General features: G+C 45.8%; 1 protein-coding gene across 1 annotated transcript in view; it reads left to right on the forward strand.

Annotated features, from left to right (window-relative positions):
• The first annotated feature begins 24232 nt into the window (after positions 1-24232).
• The window catches only part of FA2H (fatty acid 2-hydroxylase), a 53936-nt gene continuing 51780 nt past the window's right edge, over positions 24233-26388 (forward strand). Inside the window, exon 1 of the mRNA XM_040253548.1 lies at positions 24233-24530. Within this exon, the coding sequence (XP_040109482.1) occupies positions 24261-24530 (270 nt within the window). The 5' untranslated portion in view covers positions 24233-24260. The remainder of the gene's footprint in view (positions 24531-26388) is intronic.

Genomic DNA, 26388 nt, shown 5'->3' on the forward strand with positions numbered 1-26388 from the left:
GGGATTAAACCCAGGTCTCCCACATTGCAGGTGGATTCTTTACCAGCTGAGGTGTTAGGGAAGCCCTTCTGTCTTTATAGACTAACCATTATGAGCATTTCATATATATTTCATGTAGTCATGGGTTTTTTTTCCCTAAATTAATTTTGCTTGGAGGCTCATTACTTCACTGTTGTGGGTTTTGCCATACATCGACATGAATCAGCCAGGGGTATAACTGTGTTTCCCCCATCCTGAACCCTCTTCCCACCTCCCTCCCCACCCCATCCCTCTGGGTTGTCCCAGAGCACTGGCTTTGAGTGCCCTGCTTCATGCATCTAACTTGCACTGGTCATCTGTTTTACATATGGTAATATACATGGTTCAATGCTATTATCTCAAATCACCCCACCCTCGCCTTCTCCCACAGAGTCCAAAAGTCTGTTCTTTACATCTGTGTCTCTTTTGCTGTCTTGCATACAGGGTTGTCGTTACTGTCTTTCTAAAGTCCATATATATGCATTAGTATACGGTATTGGTGTTTCTCTTTCTGACTTGCTTCACTCTGTATAATCGGCTCCATGTAGTCTTTTGTGATTGGCCTCTTTCACTTCACATGACATTTTCCAGGTTTATCTGTGTTGTAGGACGTATCTGAATCCCATTTCTTTTTATGGCTGAATGATGTTTCAACTATGGATATGCCACATTCCATTCATCCATTCATCAGCTGATGGACATTTGGGTTGTTTCTGCTTTTGGGTTATTATGGGTGATGCTTCTGTGAATATTTCCGTTCAGTTTAGTCACTCAGTCGTGTCCGACTCTTTGCGACCCCATGGACTGCACCATGCCAGGCTTCCCTGTCCATCACCAACTCCTGGAGCTTGCTCAAACTCATGTCCATCGTGTTGGTGAGGCCATCCAACCATCTCATCCTCTATCGTCCCCTTCTCCTCCTGCCTTCAATCTTTCCCAGCATCAGGGTCTTTTCCAGTGAGTCAGTTCTTCTCATCAGGTGGCCAAAGTATTGGAACTTCAGCTTCAGCATCAGTCCTTCCAATGAGCATTCAGGACTGATTTCCTTTAGGTGGATGTTTTCCTGTGGACATATGTTTTCATTTTCCCTGAGTATGTGAGTCGTCTGTTGACTTCATGTTAAACGTTGTGAAGAACTGTCAGCCTGTTTCCAAAGTGGCTACACTGGTTTACTTTCCTGCCAGCAGATAATGGTTCTTCACCTTCTCACCAACATTTGTTATTATCTGTATTATTTTTATTAGACCTGTATCCATACCCCTAGACCCCTTGGGCATACACAGCCTTCTCTGTCAGCACCACAAGCCCCCTCATGGCTTTGGCCTCCTCACCACTTGTTCCTTTGGGCACACACAGCCTTGCATGGCGTACAAGTCCCCTGGGGCTAACACAGCTTACTGTGTTACACGGCATGGATATCAGAGTCTCAGGTATCCAGAACCTTCTGTGTTGACGCCACAAGTCACCTCTGATGCTTAGAAACTCTACCTCCTTGCCTCCTGTACACACACAGCCTTCTTGTCCAACATAGAAGTTGTTTTGGGTACAGACAGCTTGCTGTGTTTGTGCTATTCTGAGGTACACAAGTCAGTTGCTTTTTGTGTCTGACTCTTTGCAGCCTTATGGAATGCAGTATGCCAGGCTTCTTTGCCCAAGCACTGCAGCCTACTTTGCCCAAAACTAAAGTCTCCTGGATGCAAACAGCTTTCTGTGAGCACACCAGAGGTCTCCTCAGGTACTCAGAGTCCCCTGTATGTACACTACAGTTCCAGCTGGGTGCTCACCACCTTCTGGGTCCTGCCGTGTCTGCACCACTAGTGCTCTCATACACGCAGCCTTTTTTTGTCTCACTACAAGTTTCCTCAGACACACACAGCCTCTGTGTCCACATCACAAGTCTCTGAGGTACGCGTGGCTTCCTGTGCACACAGAAAGCCTCCTCAGGGACACACCATCTTTTATGCCCGTATCACACAGGGACGCGTGTTGGCACATCTCTGTCCGCACCACGTATCGTCTGGGGAACAAACGGCTTTCTTTGTGCCTCCAGGCACGTGGGGTCTTGGTTTTCCAGCCAAAGATCGAACCCCCAGCCCCACTGCAGTGGAAGTGCAGAGTCAGCGCTTAGACCGCCAGGGAAGTCCTGGGGACAGACGGCTCTCTGCTTTCATGCCCCCTGTTGTCTTGAGCACAGCCCCCTGTAGCCCCCTCTTGGAGCCTTCCTTGTCTGCGTCACCGTTTTCCTCAGACGTGGGGTCCACACTGGATGTCCCTTTGCACTCACATGGCTTTATTTATTTGGCTGCATCAGGCCTTAGCTGTGGCACTCTGGTCACACCTTAGTCCCCTCAAGTGTGCAGCCTTGTGTCCGTACCACAAGTCCACGCAGAAGCACACAGCCTTCCACGAACACACCACAGATATTTCCTCCCGTACTCCCACCTTCTTGGTCTTAGGCTTTTGCAAGGACTACTGTAGGCAATTAATCACTCAGTATCTACAAAACTCAGGCTCTGGTTCTACTCAAGCTCACTGTGCTAGTACACCAGTCACCACAGGCTGGTATTCTGATCGAGTTTATTTCTATTTCTTTTTTTTAAATGTTGGCTTCACTGGGTCTTTGGTGCAGTGCATGGGCTCTCTAGTTGTGACACGCAGGCTCCAGAGTGTGTGGGCTCAGTAGGCATATGGGATCTTAGTTCCCCAACCAGGGATCAAACCCAAGTCCCCTACATTGGAAAGTGGAGTCTTAGACAATGAACCACCATGGAAATCCCTATTTTATTTCTTTCCAGACCTATATCCAAGCCACTGGTTTCTGTGGCTTTTTAATATCTAGAGACATTTCAACTATTGGTTAAGTTTAAACTGGCTTGTTCAAGCAGGTTTCATCTGTGATTTTATCATCTTAAGTGGAATTATATACTCAGATAATCAGGCATTTCAGATTCCTCTTTTCAATGTGTGTTGGCTTTTTATTAGCAATTTGGAGGTTCAGTGGTTAGAAGTTTTCATGGTAGCCTTCGAGGTTGGGCGGAAAAGGCAGCTACCTCACTCAGACGCTCTGGGGAGCCTTGAGCCCCTTGGAAGGAGGGCCTTCGGCACTTGGGATCACCACTCCTCCAGCTGGACCCTACATTCTCCAGGCAATGCACTTCCTCCAATCAGATGGAAGCGCCCAGAGTGGAAAGGACACGAAGGGCCTTGAAAGAGGACTATGACGGCTCAGGATCACACACTGGCTCCAGCACATCCCAGCGTTGCCTGAGGCAGGAACAGGGACAGTCAGTGGAGAGGAGATCGGTTCCGTCTGGCCTCCCCTGCGCCTTTCGTGATCATCTGACCTTCCAGTTCTGCTGTGCTCACGTTGATCTCGTGTTTTCCCCATCACTGTGGACCTGCCAACCCATGTTGTTGATAGAGAATAATTTCCCTCACACCCTCTTGGAGAAGAGAAAAGATGAACTTTGGCAAACCAATCTCCAGACAGAATTTGGCTTTGGAACATCTTCAGTTAAGATAAAAAGCCAGACGTTTTCCTTCGTCAAACAGTACTCTTCCCAGTTGGCAGTGAAAGGAGGGGAGGTGGTCATCCTGTGTGGCCCTTGTATAGAGCGAGGGACAGGAGTCATGGCTCGGAGTCAGCAGTCAGGCCAGCTGGGCAAGAGGGATGACGCTTTTACACCCAGACCCTGGGCTTCGAGCTGGCCCTAGTCTTATCATTTGTGTCTAAGCTTGGGCTTGGGTGACTACTGTTCTGGGAGCTTCCCCATGGTTACACAGAACAAATCCTGTCTCTAATCTCCAACTGAACTGAACCCAAACCCCAAAGCCAGCCTCAGAATAGACTTAGTCTCAGAATATTCTTGATCAAACGATTCTTCCTAATATCCCTTTCTCACTCCCAATCTACTTAGTCTTAATCTGACTGGCTTGGATGTGCGAAAGTAAGTACTAACAGAATTAAGCAGGTTTCTTTATTGCAAGATCTCTGAACCTTTAATATGCATTTTAGTGCTTTAGAAAGGGGATAGAATTTGCATTTACTCCCACTTATTTGACCGTGGAACTTATTTCTTACATATCTGTCTCTAAGACTGGTATGGGGCAGGACAGTATTATTGGATGAGATTTCCAGAAGCAGGATTTGAAAGGGTGATTGTTGTGCAGGAGATTTACACAGAGAAAGGTCTCAGAAGAAATTCATAAGGTGATGAGGGATGGAGGCTTGGGCAGGGGTTGAGCCAAGGAGAGACACAGGCTCTGATGGAGTGTCATCTCAGCCTGGGCCCGGGGAACTTTAGACTGTGAAATGTGTCACAGAGGTGCCCTCCCACACACACCAGAGGCAAGGGAGCCAGGCGGTTACACTCCCACAGAGCTGAGCAGTCATTGGCCACGGAGGGCCTCTGGGGCTGGTGCCGACCTTTCCAGACATCTCCAGATAAAGCACAAGTGACCAGCCAAGGCCAGGAGGAGGGTGTAGGGGTGAGCAGTTAATAGCCAACACCCTAAGGCTGGAGGACAAGTGCACAGCCCAGCTCAGGGGTCTGGGCTGGACACCGACAATTCTGCCACAGTCACAGTTTGGGGGAACCCCTAGGCTGCACAGTCCTGCCTGTGGTGTCTCCCACAGTCGTACCAGAATCAGGCTGCTCTTTGGAGCACCTGCCATTATTTGTCCAGCCATCCCTATTCTGCACCGTCATCATCTCTAAGATAAAGAGGACTTATCAGATGGAGGGGAAATCTCATCTGGAAGTTGCTAGACTATACCATCAGGATGAATGGTTCTCACCTGTGTGCCTGTGTATATAGAGTGAAAGAGGTTTCTTAGGGAAATGCACTTTCAGCCCCAAACAGGGACTTCCTTGGTTTAAGAAGGAGCGGATGGGGAGGTGGAAAAGTTCTCAGCGCCCCACAGTTTGGTTAGGGGCAGCGCAGGATCTGGGGAAGCTGGGAGCTCGCACCTGGGTAAGCAGGGGAGCAGGACCATTTGGTCTTCTCGGGGTGGTGCCATGGGGGTGCTGCTGCTGGTGTGGCTCCAGCCGGCAGAGAGGACAAGAGGATGCAGAGTCAGCTTGAGCTGGGGAGGCATGCAGATCAAGGAGGAGCTGCCAGTTTCTAATACTTTGCCCTTTTCCAGCCGCCCTCCAGGAGAGCGCCAGACAATGGCCGTTGTTCCTCCTGGCTCCGCTTCCCCCAAACTAGTTGATGGCGGTCCCCTGTACCCTCAGCTCCAGGCCCTCGGCAGAAGCCCAGAGCTTCTTCAGGGCTCGGGTGAAAGCTCCGGGGCTGGCAGGGGAGGGGTTGGGGAGCCCAGGTGGGCAAGCTGGGCTGGTGAGGATGTGGCCACCCTGGCATTCCTAGAGTAGGTGCATTCTGCAGGGCTGGGTACAGAGCCAGCGAACCAGCACCACTGTGTCCACCTGCGGCAAAGGACCCTTGACCCAGAGGTGCAGTGATCAAGTGCCCTACGGGAGCCCCAAATAGTAACAGATGTTCAAAGTTACCTTCCATTCACCAAGGAGACCCTGAGAAATAGAAAAGGAATGAGACAGCATCTTCCCAGGGCCCCCCTGACCTAGGCAGTGCCACTCCCCAGGACCAGTGGTGATGGTCAGACTCCTGGAGGTCTGAGCCCAGGTTCTCCACCTGCAGATGTGTGACTGCTCAGCCCGCGGTGCTGCTGGAGGAGGACCAGCTTCCCCCCTTTTCTACAGACCTGTTTGAGGGGAACCCCTGGGAATGAACCTAGGGCCTGACCCCCAGCCAGAATGTTTCCTCCTGTCAAAATCTTTGCCTTGTGCAACCATTTCTCGCAGGCCCAAAGCAGAAGAGCTTAGCAGCAAAGTGTAAGTCTCCAAGCACAGAACTGCAGGGCTCGCTTTCCCATGCTTGGGTGGGCGCTTCTCACCGTATTCTTCCTCTTCTGCATCCCCACAGGACTTCCTCCTTTCCTCCACTTTTTTCTTCTGTTTGTGCTGAGGGGCTTGTGGGATCTTAGTTCCCCAACCAGGGATTGAACCCATGCCCCTACAGTGGAATCTTGGAGTCCTAACCACTGGACCACCAGGGAATTTCCCTCTGCTTCTTTTCTGAACTTATAAGTTTAGGTCCATTTGTGGGATTTGCAGTTGATGTCATTCTCCATGAGAGGGTCAACAATGTTGGAAATCAAAACCCAAATCCAGGGATAGTCTCAAAATAAATAGTATGAATTCTTCAGACAGCTGCAGATGGAAGGAGAGATGACATGGAAACTTAAATGCAATGTAATGAGCTGGCTTGGATCCTGGGCCAGGAAAAAAAATTTGCTTTATAGGACCTCATTGGAAATAGGTGAAATTTGAATATGGATTTGAATGGCTGGCTATGGAATTGAATATCCAAACAATAGAGTTATATTACTATTAAATTTCTTGATCCTGATAGTGGTATCATGTAAGAGGTCCTTGCTTTTAGGAAAGACACACTGAAGTGTTTAGGGATAAAGGAATATAATGTGTCTAATACACTTTCATATAGTTTTGCCAAAGTATGTGTGTATACATGTACATAGATACAAATATGTGCATTTTTGTATTCCATATATAATATAATTACACACACATATAAAAAGGGAGAAAGAAAATAATGAAACAAATAATAATTGGTGAATCTGAGCAAAGGATATATGAAAATTCTTTGAAATGTTGGAAGCAGAAGTTGCTTCCTTGGCTCCATAGCTAGAGAGAAGGCAAAGGCTGTTCTGTGAGATGTATTCACCGGTTCACTCTGTTCCTTTATTTTTCTTTTTGCTTCTTCTTGCTGTGATATATACCCATTAAAGGACTCACTTTTTTTTTTTACTGAAATAAATACATATAAAAAGAAAGCTTTATACCACTATCACAAATGGAAAAGGCAATATACCTTGCCAAAAATATAAGGTAACTATAAAGACAAACACAACAAAAGCAGATGAATGACCTGATTGTTAATAAATACTAGCTAGGCTTTGGTTGATCCAAAGACTCTAAGCTTCAGCAAGCTGTTAAGCATTTAGTAGCATCAAACAGAGGTGTCCTCTGACATAACCAGAAGGACTGGAGGAAAAATTGACAAGGGAATGATCTTCTTACTGTGGCATTCAGTATTGTTATGGTAAGATCATCCCCCCTTTTGGGGAACGTGGAGAGAGGCAGGACAGAGCAGCTGGTGGCATGTCAGCACTGGCACCTGGAGAGAGCTCTGCAGTACAGGCCCTGGGGTGAGTGCTCATGGTGCGGCGGGGCGGCTTACTTATAGATGAACAGTTTGTAGGGCTTCTCTTTTACCCCATTTAGACCTCAAGTCTATCTTGTGGGCTGACACTGGGAAGCCACCTGGTGTGCTCCTAGATGTGTCGTTGGCCTGGGAAACTACAAAGAAGGCTGTGGTCACAGACAAGAGGGGCTTTGCTGGGCCTCATTCCCACAAGTTCACCATGTGGCCAGTATCCTCCTTAGCAGGCCCCTGACCTGGGTTTTGTGCCAGGATTTGGCCCTCAGGGCTACACATTGCCCCATTTAAGACTTACCCACAAGATTTCCAAAGGAGAAAGAGTTTGAATATGGATCTGATGGAACTAGGGTAGACTAAGGCACTGAATGAGAATGAGTGTGTGGGGATGAGGGGGTGGGTATACATGGTGTGGGTGTATGTGTGTGTGTTGAGAACTGCAGGACTCTCGGCACGTAGGACTTTGCCCAAGCTCCAGCACGGCTTCTAGCAGCATAAGACCATGTCATAGGATGACCTCAATGTACCTCCTCTCCCTGCCTTTAAAAAATGTCTGCCTGAGAACATTATGGAACATTATGGAACAATTTCTAATTGCAAAATACTGATAATACTCTAAATAGGAAGGATTATAGGAAATAATCTAAACAGGAAGGATACTGGTCTAATAACCTATGTTATATCCCCACAGTGGAACCCTATGAAGCTGTATAAGAAAATAAGGAATATATCTATTAATTGATACAGAGTCATTTCTAAGCTATATTGTTAAGTAGAAAAAGAAAAGTACAGATACAGAAACAACCTAGTGTCCATCATGGACAGATGAATGAAACATATATATATTATATACATACATACATATTAATATGTATAATATATTACACTATAATATAAATACATTACAACATATATTATTATATATAACACATATAATAATGGAATATTATTCAGTCATAAAAGGAAGGAAATCATATCATTTGTGACAATATGGATGGACCTAGAAGGCATTGTGCTAAGTGAAAAAGATATAGAAAGACAAATATTGTATGATCTCATTTATATGTGGAATCTAAAACAAACCAAAAGAAACTCATAGATACAGAGAACAATTGCGTGGTCACAGAGACAGCCAATGGGAGTGGGGGAGAGTGTGATGTAGGTAAGGGTGGTCAAAAGGTTCAAATTTCGAATTATAGGATAAATAAGTCCTGAGGATGTCATGTACAGCATGGTGACAAGAGCTAACAATACTGTACTCTATATTTGAAAGTTGCTAAGAAAATAAATTTTAAAAGTTCTCATTACAGGGAAAATAATTATAGCTATCTGTGGTGATGGATGTTAACTAAACTTATTGTCGTAATCATTTCACAGTGTATACATATATCAAATCATTATGTTATTTACTTAAAGCCAGCACATGTAATATGTCAGTTATATCTCAATTTAAAAAAGAGTATATGTGGGGCAGAAGTGGGCGTGGAAAGATGACCAGAGGGAAATGAGCCAGACTGAATAGTGGTTCTCTCTTGCCAGAGAAGTAGAGCTGGGGAGACTGGGCTGCGGACATGACCACTGAAAGAGGGCTTGCTTGACTCACTCTTGAAACTTCTATTTTATGTAACACTTGCTGTTAAAGTCAGATTTGTTGTTGTTGTGTAGTCGCTAAGTGGTAGCCAGCTCTTTGCAACCCCAAGGACTGTAGCCTGCCAGGCTCCTCTGTCCATGGGATTTCCAAGACAAGAATAAGGATGGGTTGCCATTTCCTTCCCCAAGGGATTTTCCCGACTCAGGGTTTGAACTCATGTCTCTGCGTTAGCAGGCGTATTCTTTACCACTGAGTCAAAAAGACTTACTGCTGGGAAGCCCCAAACCAGATTTATATACAGTAAAATTCATCCAAATGGGTATACAATTCTATGAGTCTTGACGAATACACACAGATATGTTACCACCACCAAAATCAAGACATAGACTATTTCTTTTGCCCCCCCAAGGCCCCTCATGCCTCTTTGTAGTCAGCCCACTAGCCCTTGATCTGATTTTTGCTCCTTATAGAACTTTCGTATACTAATAACACATTTGTGTATCACCTATGTAAATAAATCCATTAACCTAAATAAGGTTATTCTTCTGTTTCCCGTTATCCACCTGTGCTCATTTCAGGGGAATAAAAGCAGGAAATATAATATGGAATCAGAAGATGAAGTGCCAGTAACATCTTGATAAAGTTCTAGTAACATCTTCCAACTTTCTCAAATAGGCAGCTTGACCACACTTCTCTAATAAGTTTGCTCCAAACTGACTCATATACGTTAATTTGCCCTGTAATTAGCTAATTATCCCAACTCTCTTTATTGAATGATGTAATATCAGAGTCTATGGTCCAGTGAGTCGTGGGTGGATCTGTGCCTGGATGGTGAAGGTGCAGGGAAGATGAGAGGCACCTCAGAGGCAGAACCGATGCATTTGACACAGCTGTTAAGCTATGACTAAATACTGAGGGTTTAAATCCTCGTGATGTCACTGCAGAAATAAGAGAAGCTAGTTTTAGGGGCAAGCAATTGGGTCCAGCATGCTGAGCATGTAAGAGGCTCACAGGGCGGTCAGAAATACCTTTTTTGGGACTTGGCAGTGCAGTGGGTAAGAGTCGGGGCTTCCACCCCAGGGAGCATGGGTTCCATCCCTGGTCGGGGAACTAAGACCTCGCATGCTACACACAGTGTGGCCAAAAAGAGAGAAACACCTCTCTCAGGGAGGATCAGCAGCGGGGCTGTGGATTTAAAATTCATCAATTAGAAGTGGTATTGCGATGGCACCCCACTCCAGTACTCTTGCCTGGAAAATCCCATGGACGGAGGAGCCTGGCGGGCTGCAGTCCATGGGGTCGCAAAGAGTCAGAAACGACTGAGCGACTTCACTTTCACTTTTTACTTTCACTCATTGGAGAAGGAAATGGCAACCCACTCCAGTGTTCTTGCCTGGAGAATCCCAGGGATGGGGGAGCCTGGTGGGCTGCCATCTATGGGGTCGCACAGAGTCGGACACGACTGAAGCGACTTAGCAGCAGCAGCAGCAGCAGTAGTTGAGATCAAGGAAGTGGACAGTCACCCAAAAAGAGTACAGGGGAATCATGGAGATGTGGGGGACACCTTGTGAAATAGCTCCACCTTGGAGATCGTCAGAAAAAGAAAATATGCCAGTAATAGGAAAAGGGAAGGTGTCATCAAAGAGGCTGGCAAAGAATCAGAAGGGTGTCAGGAGGCGTGGCAGAATGCACAAGGACACTGTCCAGCAGCCAAGGAGAGAGTTGCCATCAGTAAGATGCTGATGGATACACGGCACAGGTTCACTGCAGCCGAAACTGGTGTGCGGAAGTGACTGGGCAGAGCCCCCTGCTCTCAACAGGGACCTGAGGCTCCGTGGCTCTGGCCCCCTGTGCCCCCTTTCCATCTTCAGTCTGGGGGGAGCCTGAGCAGAGAGGTGAGCCATGTGGCTTGTATTACCCTCTAGAGGACGGGGAGGAAGCCTCTGACCTCACACTGGGTGTATCCTATCAACGATGTGGATGTCGTCTGGCTTGTGGGATCTTAGCTCCCTGACCTGAGGGATCAAGCCCCAGCCCTCAGCAGTGAGAGCATGGAGCCCTAACCACTGGATGCCCAGAGAATTCCCTAACCTTCACTTAGAGTGCATATTCCCTCGCTGCACTCTGCACTTAGCACCATAGCAGTTAAGACAGTTTTTAAAATGATGTCCTTTACAGATACCTTCTAGCTTCGCGTGTTCAGGGGATGATTTTCTTGGCTTGTCTTGGTGTCCCCAGCTCAGGAGAGAAAAGGCACTTGGCCAGGATGGAGGAAATGAAGGTCACTCTGCTCTGCGCTAGCATAGAGCACTGAGGAGTTTCTCAACAACCCCAGTCTCTCACTGCCTAGCCTACCTGTTGAGATGCCCCTGCCCAGAAGATCTGTTCAGATGTTACTCCACTCACCAGTGAATAACTCAGTCCCAGTGGTGGCAAGACCAAATTATGACTCAGAACCCTAAAGCAAGTTAGTGTCCTCGTACACAATTAGCCCCTCTGCCCAGGACTGCTTTATCTGAAACGGCTGAGAAGGGATGTCTAGATTCAATTGTGAGCAGCTGGTCTCTGCCAGACCCAGTGCTGGGCACTGGATGGATGACAGGGTGGCACAGAGGAAGGGCGGAGGCTCAGGACCCGTCTCTCTCCCTGAGGGCAGAACAGATGCTCCTGCCCATAGCATAACTATAACCATAGGCTCCACCACCAGCAATTCCTGCAACACACAGGCATGGGGCCGGGCAGAACACCTGAGGAGGTGTTCTTTTATGTGCTCTCATTTTGTTTCACAACAGTCCTTGCAACAGCCGGGCCAGCAGTTTTTTTTTTTTTTTAATCCCTATTTTTAAATAGAAGCCAAATATTTATAGCAGCACTCTTCACAGAGTTAAAAGATGAACAGCCTAAAAGAAACAACTCAAATATCTATCAGCTGATGAACAGATACACTAAATGTGAAAAAAAAAATGTGGTCTGTCCATACAATGGAGTATTTTCAGTCTTAAAAAGGAATGAGATAATAGACACAAAAAATATACTAATTAAAACAGAACAGATACAAAAGGCCATGAATTGAGTGATTCCGTTTATATTAAATGCCCAGAATAGGCCAATCCGTGGAGACAGAGAGCAGATGTTTGGGTAGGGAGCAGAAGGGAATGGGGAAGAAGGGCAGGTAGTGAGTGACTGCTGAAGGCTGTGAGATTTCCTTTTGGGGTGATGAAAATGTTTTGGTAGAGGTGGTGGTTGCACAACACTGTGAATATACTAAATACCAATGAATTATACATGATAAAATGGTTAAAACAATGAATCTTATGTGAATCTTAACTCAATTTTTAAAAAAGAAAAAAGAAACCAGTGTTCACTACTGTAAGAAGCTGGCTACAGTCACCAGGGTCAATGTTGAAAGTGAGTCACTCAGTTGTGTCTGACTCTTTACAACACCAGGGACTGTATAGATTCAGGGTAATTCTCCAGGCCAGAATACTGGAGTGGGTAGCCTTTCCCTTCTCCACGGGATCTTCCCAAGCCAGGGATCGAACCTAGGTCTCCTGCATTGCAGGCAGATTCTTTACCAGCTGAGCTATTAAAAAACTAAAAAACTAATGCTTCACCACTGATAACCACAAATATTATCTATTTTCTATGATTTTAGTTTTTTAAGATTCCACACAGAAGATCCTTAGACACCTTCAACTCACACACAGATGTTTGTCAATTACAACTCAAATCGAAAAAGCAAACCTCCCACGCCCAGTGCTTCATCATATACAATGTTGACTTTTAGCAAACCAATCAACCAACAAATAAAAAGGCCACCAAAAATAAATAACAAACCTGGGGTTTGTCCCAAAATGAAGGAGGTACATAGTCAATAACATGTGGAAGAGAAAGATTATATTTCCTAATATAGGCATAATGTTCAGTTTTCAAAAGAGTACTTGAGCTCAGCCTTAGCCTGTGGGCAGCCGTGGCACCATCGTGATAGAAGGAGCTGTTGGCTGCCGCCCGGTAGCCGCAGCTGCAGTCTCCGGGACCAGCCCTCGAGGGCTCCTGCACCCTGCCCTGCCGCCACCATCCGTCAGTTCACTGCTGCTCCCACAGGTCACAGGAGACAGGTGAGGAATGCAATACTTGCTGGGTGACATGCTTCAATACGTCAGGTGTTGATGCTCAAGAATTGCGTAAAGGGAAGAATATACTTGCTGGCTATGATCTGGTTCCAGAACCCAAAATCACTGTTGCTGGTTTGTGAGCATGCTGCTGCTAAGTCGCTTCAGTCATGTCCGACTCTGTGTGACCCCATAGACAGCAGCCCACCAGGCTCCTCCGTCCCTGGGATTCTCCAGGCAAGAACACTGGAGTGGGTTGCCATTTCCTTCTCCAGTGCGTGAAAGTGAAAAGTGAAATTGAAGTCGCTCAGTCGTTTCCAACTCTTCGCGACCCCATGGACTGCAGCCTGCCAGGCTCCTCCGTCCATGGGATTCTCCAGGCAAAAGTACTGGAGTGGGTTGCCATTGAGCATACCTATGCTTAAATGATTTTGCTAGTACAGTTCACATCATAGAGGTCGTTAAGAGCAAAGCAGGACCTCATAAGGAAATCTATCCCTGTGTCCTCCAGGAACTTAGACCAACTTTAAATGAATTGGGAATCTCCAGTCCAGAGGAACTGGGCCTCCACAAAGTGTAGACCTCGTGGTTGGGCTTCCCATGGATTTATTGACAATGTTACTTGATTATAAACAGTCACTTAGAAATACTGATGATAACAAATTACCTTATTTGAACTAGTTTTCCTTTGTTGAATACCAAACCATGTAATGTACCTTGGACTTTAATAAAAGGGAAATGGGTTTGAACTGAAAAAAAAAAAAGAGTACTTGAGGGAGTTCCCTGGCAGTCCAGTGGTTAGGACTTTCACTGCCGCGGACTTGGAATCAGTCCCTGGTTGGACAACAAAGATCCCATAAGCCTTGCGGCCAAAAAAGGGAGTACTTGAAATGTGTGTATGTTTACTTGAGACAAGTTTGTGTTTATACTGGCATAATTATTAGGATGGCCAAAATATTTGTTCAGGTTTTCTGTAATGCCTTATGAAAAAAATGGAACGAACGTTTTGGCCAACCCAATCTAAGTAAATATCTGTTGATTTTCTAGTATGTGTTAAGGATTGGAGATTCAAACTGACTTGGAATCAATCATTGCCTGCCCTTGAGCACTTTCAGTCTCGTTAGGGAGCAAGGTGACAGTATAAGGCACCACTGGCGAGGGCAGAACGAGTGGGGCAGACAGTAAAGGAGTCAGAGAAGGTTCTTTGGTGAGGTGGTCCTTGATACAGGCGGTCAGGCCTGCCAGGCGGAGAGACAGGATCTTTCCATTTGAAGGAGGGCGAGGCAAGTCTGAGGAAGTGATTAGGGCTTTATCCCAGCTTGAATTTGGACCACATCATTTTTGCAAGAGGGAACCTCCGACAGTTTCTGAGAAGGGTAATGGTGATGATGTTAATTTGCACTTCTTCAGTGGTGTTGAATCAGAAGAAGCAGAGCTTGAAGGAAAAGAGACTTTTAGGTTACAGCACCAGTCTAAACATCAGGGGAACATCTGAATTAGAGTGTGGAGTTCAGTTTCAACACATTTAAGCACTTACTATGTGTCTGAAACTCTGAGAAGCAAAGCAACAATGCTGGAGGCAAGATGGCTCCTGCCCTTGAGTTGCTCACATCTAGTGGCAACAGAAAAATCAGCATTAAATTTGAAGTTAAATTTGGCCCCCAGCTCTATTCCTTACTAATTCTATGGTCTCAGGTCTCATCTTTCTCATCAAATGATAAAATTGAACCATGTACCTTCTTTGGGGACACTTGTGATTCTGTCCTTTTTACGATGAAAAGAAAATACGAGTTATAGTGGATGCATTTTAAAGGAGAAGACTGTGGTATAGGTCTTGATTCTATATGATTCTAAGGTTTTGCATGTCAGGGCTAGGTAAGTGGCATCACGGGCAGAAATAAGGCAATCTAGAGAGGGCTACTGATTTAAGGAAAAACTTTTAAGACCTCAAACCGTAAAATTCCTAGAAGAAAACATCGGAAATACACTATTTGACATGGGTCTAAGCAGTATTTTTTCTTTTTTGGATCTATCTCATTGGGCACAGGCAACAAAAGCAAAAATAAACAAACTGGACTACAGCAAACTAAAAAGCCTTTGCACAGTAAAGAAAACTATCAACAAAATGAAAAGGCTGCCTACTGATGGGAAAAGGTGTCTACCAACAATATATCTGATAAGGGTTTAGATAGCCAAAATATACAAAGAACCTATACAACCCAACATCAAATAAATAAACAATATGATTTTATTTTATTTTATTTTATTTTATTTTTTTTTAATAAATAAACAATATGATTTTAAAATGAGCCTTTTCCCAAAGAAGACATGCAGATGGCCAACAGACGCAGGGGAGGAAAGGGGCACGAGTGAATTAGGCGAGAGAGATTCAGAGGTAGAAATTTCCAGGTACAGAATAAATGAGTCACAGGGATGAAGTATACAGCATGGGGAATATAGTCAATAATATTGGAATGACTTTGGTCACAGATGGCAGGTAGACTTGTGATCACTTTGTAATATATAGAAATATTGAATCACTATACTGTACACTTGAAACTAACATTGTTATAGGTCAATTATACTAAAAAAAAAAAAGACATGTACAAGAATATTCATTAGCAACTCTAAATATCACCAAGCTGAAAGCAACTCAAATAGTTATCAATGATAGAATGAATAAATAAGTTTGGCTTTTTCATATAGTGAAATACTACACAGCCACAAGAATGTACAAATGATTACTACACCTCAAAACATGGGTGAATTTCATGAACATAATTTGAGTGAAAGAAGTAGCTACAGAAGAGCACAACCTATATGATTCCATTAATAAAAAGTTCAAAAGCAGACAAAACTGGTGTATGGCTTTTGAAGCCAATATGGTGATCTTCTCTGGGGAAGAAAGGAAGAAGAAACTGTGGAAAAGGCATCAGGGGGGATTCTGCAGAGCGGCTAGTCTTCTGTCTTCTGGTAAGAGTGTGTTCATTCTGTGAAAATTCATTAAACTGTACACTTAAGATGTTGTGTACTTTTCTCTATGGATGTCATACTTCAACAAGAAAAAACTTTTTTTAAAAAAAGAAGCCATTTACAATAGCAAAAACAAAACCCTGTAAGGTATACTTGTAAGTTAATTGAACATATATGTGTAAGTCCTGTATGCATACAATTTTAAACTTAATGGAACAATATCACATATGACTGGAGTAAGTAGAGATATAGCTCAAGTTCATAAATAGGAGGACTTGGTACTGTAAACCTATTATGTGTGTGTGTGTGTGTATGCGCTCAGTTGTGTCCAACTCTTGGAGACCCTGTGGACTGTAGCTTACCAGGCTCATCTGTCCATGGGATTTTTCCATGCTAAGAATACTGGAGTGGGTTGCCATTTCCTTCTCCAGGGGATCTTCTCAACCAAGGGATAAAACCCACATCTCTTATGTCTCCTGCATTGGCAGGTGGATTCCTTACCAGTAATGCCTCCTTGCAAACATATTAATCCTTTCCAAATTAGTCTACAGAGTCAATGTAGTTCCTTTCATAATTGGAATAGGCTTTCTCATGGACATTGACACATTGATTCTAAAGTTTATATGAAAAAAAGGAAAACCCAAATAGAAACCAAGACACCTGCTGAAGGAGAAGAGGCTGTGAACATAGACTACCAGATACCAAGATCTATTATAAAGCTATAATAGTAAAGACAGTGTGGTGTTGGCAAAATGAGAAACAAACAAACAAAAAATCCCTGATCTTTACAATAGTATAAAAGATGCCCATAACTCATAGAACTGTATAGTTGGCTCTCCATATCTGTGGATTGAATCTGTGGATTCAACCAACTGCAAATCAGAAATATTTGGGGGAAAAAATTGCAGAAAGTTCCAAAAAGCAAAACGAGTTTGCCATGCATCAGCAACTATTTACATAGCATTTACTTTGTACTAGGTATTATAAGTAATCTGATTTAAAGTATATAAGAGTATGTATATAGGTTATATGCAAATACCATGCCATTTTATATAAGACTTGAGCATCTGCAGATTTTGGTATCTGGGTTGGGGCTTCCCTAGTGGCTTAGTGATAAAGAATCCGAGCTGCAGGAGACTAGAGTTCAGTCCCAGGGTCCAGAAGATCCCCTGGAGGAGGGCATGGCAACCCATTCCAGTGTTCTTGCCTGGAGAATGCCGTGGACAGATTACAGTCCATAATGTCACAAAGAGTGAACACAACTGAAGCAGCTTAGCATTTACACACGCAGCTCTTGAGTTGGGAGGCAAATTCATTGAATTATACTATTTTTGCTTTAAAACTTTTATATACTCTTTTATAAACCTTTAAAACATTTTTTAAATTAATTTAAAATAATCATTTTACTATTATTTACTAGTAAGAAACTAATTACTTGAAAAGTCACGATAATGGTTACTTTGGAAGGAGGGAAGGCTTATGATCTATCTGGATGGAGATTTTAAATATGCTTGCCCTGTAGTATCGTGTATGTGCTCAATTGTGTCTGACTCTCTGCAATGCCATGGACGGTAACCCACCATATTCCTCTGTCCATGGGATTTTCCAGGCAAGAAATACTGAGAGTGGGTTGCCATACTGGGTTAGCATACTGTATATTCTTGTTTTCCACTAAAAATAGTGTAGAGAGTGTTCCCTATCATTACACATAGATATACCTCTTTCTTTCCAATGATTAGTATTCCACTGACTACACCATCATTTATTTAATCAGTCCACCCTAAGGATGATTATTGTGTTTTTTTTTTATCTATAAGCAGTATTCAGTTAATATTATTATGCACGCCTCTGATGGAGTTCAGGACAGGTCACCACAAATTGGCCACTTTGGCATATTGGGGCCTCCCTGATAGATCAGTTGGTAAAGAATCCACCTGCAATGCAGGAGACCCTGGTTTGATTCCTGGGTTGGGAAGATCCCCTGGAGAAGGGAAAGGCTACCCACTCCAGTATTCTGGCCTGGAGAATTCCATGGACTGTATAGTCCATGGAGTCGCAAAGAGTCAGACATGACTGAGCGACTTTCACTTTCACTTGGCATATTGACTATTTTGAATTAAATTTACTTAAAAAACAGGGGTACAAGAAAAACACTCTGACCCTCCTTCATCACCTTAAGTGGGGGAAATAAATCTCCCATGTGAAAGGTTCCCTTCCTATACCAGAAGGTAGAGAGACATCCTTATCAGAAACAGGGAATTCAGGGCTGAGAAGGCTATATAAACAAACCTTGTTACTTGTTACCCCCAGCCCGAGGCCAGGGGCGGCCAAGAGGAGCCACCCAGCGCCCGAGGCCAGGGGCGGCCCCACGCTCGAGGAGCATTGGCTGCGAGGGCGGGCGCAGGAGGGCCTGGAGGAGCTGTCCCACGTTGAAGGTCAGGAAGGGCGGCAGTGAGGAGATACCCCTCATCCAAGGTAAGGAGCAGTGGCTGCACTTTGCTGGAGCAGCCGTGGAGAGATACCCCACGCCCAAGGTAAGAGAAACCCAAGTCAGATGGTAGGTGTTGCAAGAGGGCATCAGAGGGCAGACACACTGAAACCATACTCACAGAAAACTAGTTAATCTAATCACACTAGGACCATAGCCTTGTCTAACTCAATGAAACCAAGCCATGCCCACGGGGCAACCCAAGATGGGGGGGTCACGGTGGAGAGGTCTGACAGAATGTGGTCCACTGGAGAAGGGAATGGCAAACCACTTCAGTATTCTTGCCTTGAGAACCCCATGAACAGTATGAAAAGGCAAAATGAGAGGATACTGAAAGAGGAACTCCCCAGGTCAGTAGGTGCCCAATATGCTACTGGAGATCACTGGAGAAATAACTCCAGAAAGAAGGAAGGGATGGAGCCAAAGTGAAAACAACACCCAGCTGTGGATGTGACTGGTGATAGAAGCAAGATCTGATGCTGTAAAGAGCAATACTGCATAGGAACCTGGAATGTCAGGTCCCTGAATCAAGGCAAATTGGAAGTGGTCAAACAAGAGATGGCACGAGTGAACGTCGACATTCGAGGAATCAGCGAACTAAAATGGACTGGAATGGGGGAATTTAACTCAGATGACCATTATATCTACTACTGCAGACAGGAATCCCTCAGAAGAAATGGAGTAGCCATCATGGTCAACAAAAGTGTCCAAAATGCAGTACTTGGATGCAATCTCAAAAATGACAGAATGATCTCTGTTCGTTTCCAAGGCAAACCATTCAATATCACAGTAATCCAAGTCTATGCCCCAACCAGTAACGCTGAAGAAACTGAAGTTGAACGGTTCTATGAAGACCTACAAGACCTTTTAGAACTAACACCCAAAAAAGATGTCCTTTTCATTATAGGGGACTGGAATGCAAAAGGAGGAAGTCAAGAAACACCTGGAGTAACCAGCAAATTTGGCCTTGGAGTACAGAATGAAGCAGGGCAAAGACTAATAGAGTTTTGCCAAGAAAATGCACTGGTCATAGCAAACACCCTCTTCCAACAACACAAGAGAAGACTTTACACATGGACATCACCAGATGGTCAACACCGAAATCAGACTGATTATATTCTTTGCAGCCAAAGATGAAGAAGCTTTATACAGTCAGCAAAAACAAGACCAGGAGCTGACTGTGGCTCAGATCATGAACTCCTTATTACCAAATTCAGACTTAAATTGAAGAAAGTATGGAAAACCACTAGACCATTCAGGTATGACCTAAATCAAATCCCTTATGATTATACAGTGGAAGTGAGAAATAGATTTAAGGGCCTAGATCTGATAGATAGAGTGCCTGATGAACTATGGACAGAGGTTCGTGACATTGTACAGGAGACAGGGATCAAGACCATCCCCACGGAAAAGAAAGGCAAAAAAGCAAAATGGCTGTCTGAGGAGGCCTTACAAATAGCTGTGAAAAGAAGAGAAGTAAAAAGCAAAGGAGAAAAGGAAAGATATAAGCATCTGAATGCAGAGTTCCAAAGAATAGCAGGGAGAGATAAGAAAGCCTTCCTCAGCGATCAATGCAAAGAAACAGAGGAAAACAACAGAATGGGAAAGACTAGAGATCTCTTCAAGAAAATTAGAGATACCAAGGGAACATTTCATGCAAAGATGGGCTTGATAAAGGACAGAAATGGTATGGACCTAACAGAAGCAGAAGATATTAAGAAGAGGTGGCAAGAATACACAGAAGAACTGTACAAAAAAGATCTTCACAACCCAGATAATCACAATAGTGTGATCACTCATCTAGAGCCAGGCATCCAGGAATGTGAAGTCAAGTGGGCCTTAGAAAGCATCACTACAAACAAAGCTGGTGGAGGTGATGGAATTCCAGTTGAGCTATTTCAAATCCTGAAAGATGATGCTGTGAAAGTGCTGCACTCAATATGCCAGCAAATTTGGAAAACTCAGCAGTGGCTACAGGACTGGAAAAGGTCAGTTTTCATTCCAATCCCAAAGAAAGGCAATGCCAAAGAATGCTCAAACTACCGCACAATTGCACTCATCTCACACGCTGGTAAAGTAATGCTTAAAATTCTCCAAGCCAGGCTTCAGCAATACATGAACCGTGAACTCCCTGATGTTCAAGCTGGTTTTAGAAAAGGCAGAGGAACCAGAGATCAAATTGCCAACATCTGCTGGATCATGGAAAAAGCAAGAGAGAGAGTTCCAGAAAAACATCTATTTCTGCTTTATTGACTATGCCAAAGGCTTTGACTGTGTGGATCACAATAAACTGTGGAAAATTCTGAGAGAGATAGGAATACAGACCACCTGACCTGCCTCTGAAGAAATCTGTATGCAGGTCAGGAAGCAGCAGTTAGAACTGGACATGGAACAACAGATTGGTTGCAAATAGGAAAAGGAGTACGTCAAGGCTGTATATTGTCACCCTGCTTATTTAACTTATATAAGAAACGCTGGACTGGAAGAAACACAAGCTGGAATCAAGATTGCCAGGAGAAATATCAATACCCTCAGATATGCAGATGACACCACCCTTATGGCAGAAAGTGAAGAGGAACTAAAAAGCCTCTTGATGAAAGTGAAAGAGGAGAGTGAAAAAGTTGGCTTAAAGCTCAACACTCAGAAAACGAAGATCATGGCATCCGGTCCCATCACTTCATGGGAAATAGATGGGGAAACAGTGGAAACAGTGTCAGACTTTTTATTTTGGGGGGCTCCAAAATCACTGCAGATGGTGACTGCAGCCATGAAATTAAAAGACTCTTAACTCCTTGGAAGAAAACTTATGACCAACCTATATAGCATATTCAAAAACAGATTACTTTGCCAGCAAAGGTCCGTCTAGTCAAGGCTATGGTTTTTCCAGTGGTCATGTATGGATGTGAGAGTTGGACTGTGAAGAAAGCTGAACACCGAAGAATTGATGCTTTTGAACTGTGGTGTTGGAGAAGACTCTTGAGAGTTGCTTGGACTGCAAGGAGATCCAACCAGTCCATTCTGAAGGAGATCAACCCTGGGATTTCTTTGGAAGGAATGATGCTGAAGCTGAAACTTCAGTACTTTGGCCACCTCACGCGAAGAGTTGACTCATTGGAAAAGACTCTGATGCTGGGAGGGATTGGGGGCCGGAGGAGAAGGGGACGACAGAGGTTGAGTGGCTGGATGACTTGATGGACATGAGTCTGAGTGAACTCCGGGAGTTGGTGATGGACAGGGAGGCCTGGTATGCTGCGATTCATGGGGTTGCAAAGAGTTGGACACGACTGAGCAACTGAACTGAACTGAACTGAACATATGAAATTATATTTGTTTTTCTTCTGTTAATATTTATTTTATTACAGAGGGTTTCTCAGCCCAGAACCTAGAAGGGTAGAAGGAAAATTATTTTCCTCCCCTTACACATCTTTATATAGTAAGCTGAAAGATTAAATTTCTAGTAGTGGAATTACTATGGTAAGAAATGTATTATAATTCTGAACAGATGACTAAATTGATTATTCAACTTCAGACAACAGGAGTTTAAGACAATGGTGGAAAACCCAAATATGGGAGTCCTACAGATACCATCATCAAGAAGTCCCTGAGGATACCCATGAGTGCTGGAATGCTTTTGCACATGAAAGATATTTGGAACAAAGTAGATGTGAAAGTGGGGTGAGAGGGGCTATTTAGGTATTCACTGTTTGAGAAAGCAACATTAGTGATGCAAGGCCTCCCTTCATGCCTGGTGGACAACAGTTCCACAGCCAGCCTATGTACTCAGCCAAACTCTTGCCTTTTCCCGAAGGCTGAGCCAGGAAGGGCTTGGAAGGGAGAGAAGAAAGGCCAACGCTCCTAACCTTGTATGGGTGTGTGCTCAGTTGTGTCTGACTCTTTGAAGCCCGCCAGTTTCTCTGTCCATGGAATTTTCCAGACAAGAATACTTGAGTGGGTTGCCATTTCCATTTCCTCCTCCAGGGAATCTTCCTGAGCCAGGGACTGAACCCAGGTCTCCTGTGTCTCCTGCATTGCCAGATGGATTCTTTACAACTAGTGCTACCTGACCTTGGACATGTCTGTAGCTGGGGTAGCCTCTAGGGCGTTTGAGCTAGGCTTTTCCCACAGCACTGGCCCAGCATAGAGGCCCACCCCGAAAACAGCATAAACAGGGGTGACCCTGAAAATACCTTTTTCTGGGAGAGAACAAAGCCAGTTAAATAGATGCAGCCTCAGCACCAGGATCCTTTTATTACAAACCACAAGCTGAAGTGGGCAAAGTTGTGTGCAGTTCTTCCCTGTTATAAACAAACCCGGATGAGCACCCTTGGTCTTCCCCCCATCCAGCAGGGTCACTGGGCTTCACTTCTTTAGATCCCTATTTCTTTTTTTGTAATGGCAATGTGATTTTCTGTTCTTCCTTCAGAGCCCTCTCCAGAAGATGAGACTAGACTGAGGCAACTCAGGCAGGCACTCTGTGTGCAAAATTAAAAAAAATCTCAGTAATGAAGATAATACTTTAGGGACCTCCCTGGTGGCCTAGTGGTTAGACTCTGTGTTCCACTGAGTATCACACTGCAGGGGGCAAGGATTCAATCCCGGGTCTGGGAACTAGAATCCCAAATTCGGCATGGCAATAATAATAATAATGCAGTATTTAAAAAATTCAAAACCAGTGCAAGAAAATCCAGGATGAACAAAATACTAAAACTTAAAGCATTAAAGACAAGATCCAGCCCTTCATGTTCACTACCCTGCTTCACTCTTCTCCCTAGTCCTAGCTCTACTAAAACTTTACAAAAGCAGGTGGCCAGCCCACTGATTGGTTTGCCAGTATTCCTATTAAAAAAAAATTATTATATATATCTTTATTCTGGCAAAATAGACATAAAAGTCACCTTTTAAACCATCTTAACATTTACAGTTCAGTGGCACTAAGCACATTTACATAATTAACAAAATATTACCTTAAAATATTGCGTGTGCTTAGTCACTCAGTCATGTCCAACTCTTTGCGACCCCATGGACTGTAGCCCACCAGGCTTCTCTGTCCATGGTATTTTTCAGGCAGAAATACTGGGATGGGTTGTCATTTCCTCCTCCAGGGGATCTTCCTGACCCAGGGACGGAACCAACGTTTCCTGAGTCTCTTGCATTGGTAGGCAGATTCTTCAGCTTCTGAGCCACCAGGGAAACCCATTATTAAATATTAAAATATTTATCTATTTATTATTAAATATTATGTGTTGTGATTACAGGGTTTGGGGGCGCCAGAGGCCAGCGTCTTGGTTGCGTTACTCTAGTCGTCGCACTGCCTCTCTTCCTCGTCACCCACTCCTGGAGCCTGAGGATGGAAACCTGAAGGTTTCTCCCAGGTGGCGATCTGGGAGATCAGCGGAGATAAGGCAGCGGTGGTGGCGATCAGGCCACGGAGCACGTCTGTCCGGACCGCCGACGACGACAGGAGGACTCGCCCCGCCCCCCATCCGCCTGCCCCTGTGCTCTAGGGTACATCCGGCCCGAGACACACCCGACGGGCGCGCCCTCCGCCTGCCTAGGACCGACCACCCGGTGCAGCGCGGACCCAGGCCTGCCTCGGGCCACCTGGCCGAGCGCGCCCTCGCCGGCCCGCCCTGCTCTGGTCCCGCCGGCCAATGGCGAAGCGGCCCCCGCGGAGTCCCGCCGCGCGGCCAATGGGAGCGCGGCATGCAAATGAGCAGGTGCGGTGGCGGCCGGCCCGTCAAGGCGGCGGCGGCCGCGGGCTGCCAGAGGCGCGCCGGGCAGCCGCTGAGCCAGCCGCGAGCTCCGCTCTCCCGCCATGGCCCCCGCTCCGCCCCCCGCCGCCTGCTTCTCCGCCGCCGACGTCCAGCGGCGCCTGGCGGCCGGCGCCTGCTGGGTCCGCCGCGGGGCCCGCCTCTACGACCTCACCGGCTTCGTGCGGCAGCACCCGGGAGGCGAGCAGCTGCTGTGGGCGCGCGCGGGTCAGGACGTGAGCGCCGACCTGGACGGGCCGCCGCACCGGCACTCGGACAACGCGCGCCGCTGGCTGGAGCAGTACTACGTGGGCGACCTGCAAGGAGATCCCCAGGTACAGCCAGGCGGTGGTCCCACACCCCTGCTTCCTCCCCCCCCACCGGCACACCACTGCCCGCGAGCCCCGTGCTCCTGCGCTCCGGGAGGGCCCAAGGTGACAGCCACCTCCTTCTCTCCTGGTAACAAGCCCTGCCCGCCACCGCTGGCTCCCCAACCAGGAATTTGCCCTTCCTTTCCAGCACTTCCCCCGACCCTCTGCTGTCTCCTACTTCTCCCACCTCTCCAGGTATCTCCTGCTTCCTGCTGGTTCCTGCTGCAGCCTCTGGCCATCTGACGTCTTGGGTCACTTTTTCCCTCCCAGCCCCTCACACACCCAATCTTTCCTTCCTGTTCCCTTATCAGCCTCTCCCTTTTTGCAACTACTCTTCATTTCTGTTTGAATAATAGCTTCCAGGCCCACCTGTCCTCCCCTCCCCATCTCACTCTACTCCTGCATCCAAAAGGCACAGACTGGTCACCCTTCTCAGTTTGGATTTCTCTGTGCCACCCTTGTCTTGCGCCAGGGCTTCCCTGGCCGAGTGGAAAAGTTGGGGTAGTATCTTAGACGGCCTGTGTCCTCCCGCCCTTCAGATCTCCCTTCGTTTCGTGCCCTGCGTGCTGGCCTGCCTGTCCAGCGGAGTGACGTGATGGGGTAAGCCAGTTTTGCTGGGAAGAGGGAAGTAGCACTCTGAACTGCATGCAGCTGTGCATTCCAGGCTAATGGTGATATTCAAACCTCTGTCTGATCCCCGGGTGTATTTTATTATCTCCATTGTAGGATATGGAAACTGGGGCCCAAAGAGACACTATAGTAGTTCGAGGTCAGTTTGTGATCTGAGGGAATCTGAGCTAGGTAGTAGAAAAGTCAAGTGTGTCTGATTCCAAAATCAGTACGCTGTCCATTCCAAGGACCTTTGGGTGTGGGAGATGATCTTATCTATTGGGCTCCGGGTAGGCCTGGGCCAGAGGCAAACTGACTCTTCAGGCCTTCCCCAGGCCCAGCTGTAGGACTGGGGACAGTGGGGCCATCATGCTTGAACATAAACCAACAGTTGTTCCCTGCTTCTAGCTCTTCATTCAAGACGGCCCCAGCAAATGCTTTTAGGTCTTTGGATGAAAGGACTTGACTCTCACTGTTCCAGGTGTCTTTTCACGGAATCATCCTGCCCAGCTCTTTCATCACTGATTCACTCACTCACTTGATGCATTAATGATTGGCAGCACTGAGCTAGGCACTGATGCCAATGGACTGAGGTACCAATGGACAAAACAATATGGTTTCATTCATGGACCTAACACGCTATAGTAATTCTTGAGTTGCCTGGTGCTATCAGAGTATGAATCAGGGAGAAATTTCTGGAGAAAGTGCTGTTTACCCTGGGAGCTAATCAGTGGATACCTGACTTTAGCCAGGTGGAGTGTGGTGAGAACAACACTCCAGACAGAGGGAACAGAATACCTCGAGGCTCTGAAGGGTGAGGACTTGGCAGAGTCAAGGGACAGAAGTAAAACCAATGTGACCAGAAGCTGGTGGGCAAGGAGAGGGAAGTGGAAGGAGGCCGGAGATCAGCCAGGCAGCTGTGGTCAGGATTTGGGGCGGGATTCTAAGAACAACGGGGAGCCAGGGAACAGATTCAAGCAGGGATGTGGCATGGTCAGATTTGCATCTTTGGAAGAGCATCCTGGCTGCAATGATGAGAAGGAGTGGAGGGAGCTGAAGTGGGTATGCGGAGACCAGGCAGGAGGCGACCCTGCAGCCCAAGTGAGAGGTGACGGTGGCTTTGACCAAGAAGAGGGGAAGGTTGAATTTGGGAGGCTTTATTGACGGTGGCTTTGACCAAGAAGAGGGGAAGGTTGAATTTGGGAGACTTTAT

This window comes from Oryx dammah, unplaced genomic scaffold, assembly GCF_014754425.2.
Source record: "Oryx dammah isolate SB20612 unplaced genomic scaffold, SCBI_Odam_1.1 HiC_scaffold_13, whole genome shotgun sequence".
In the NCBI taxonomy this organism is placed as follows: domain Eukaryota; kingdom Metazoa; phylum Chordata; class Mammalia; order Artiodactyla; family Bovidae; genus Oryx; species Oryx dammah.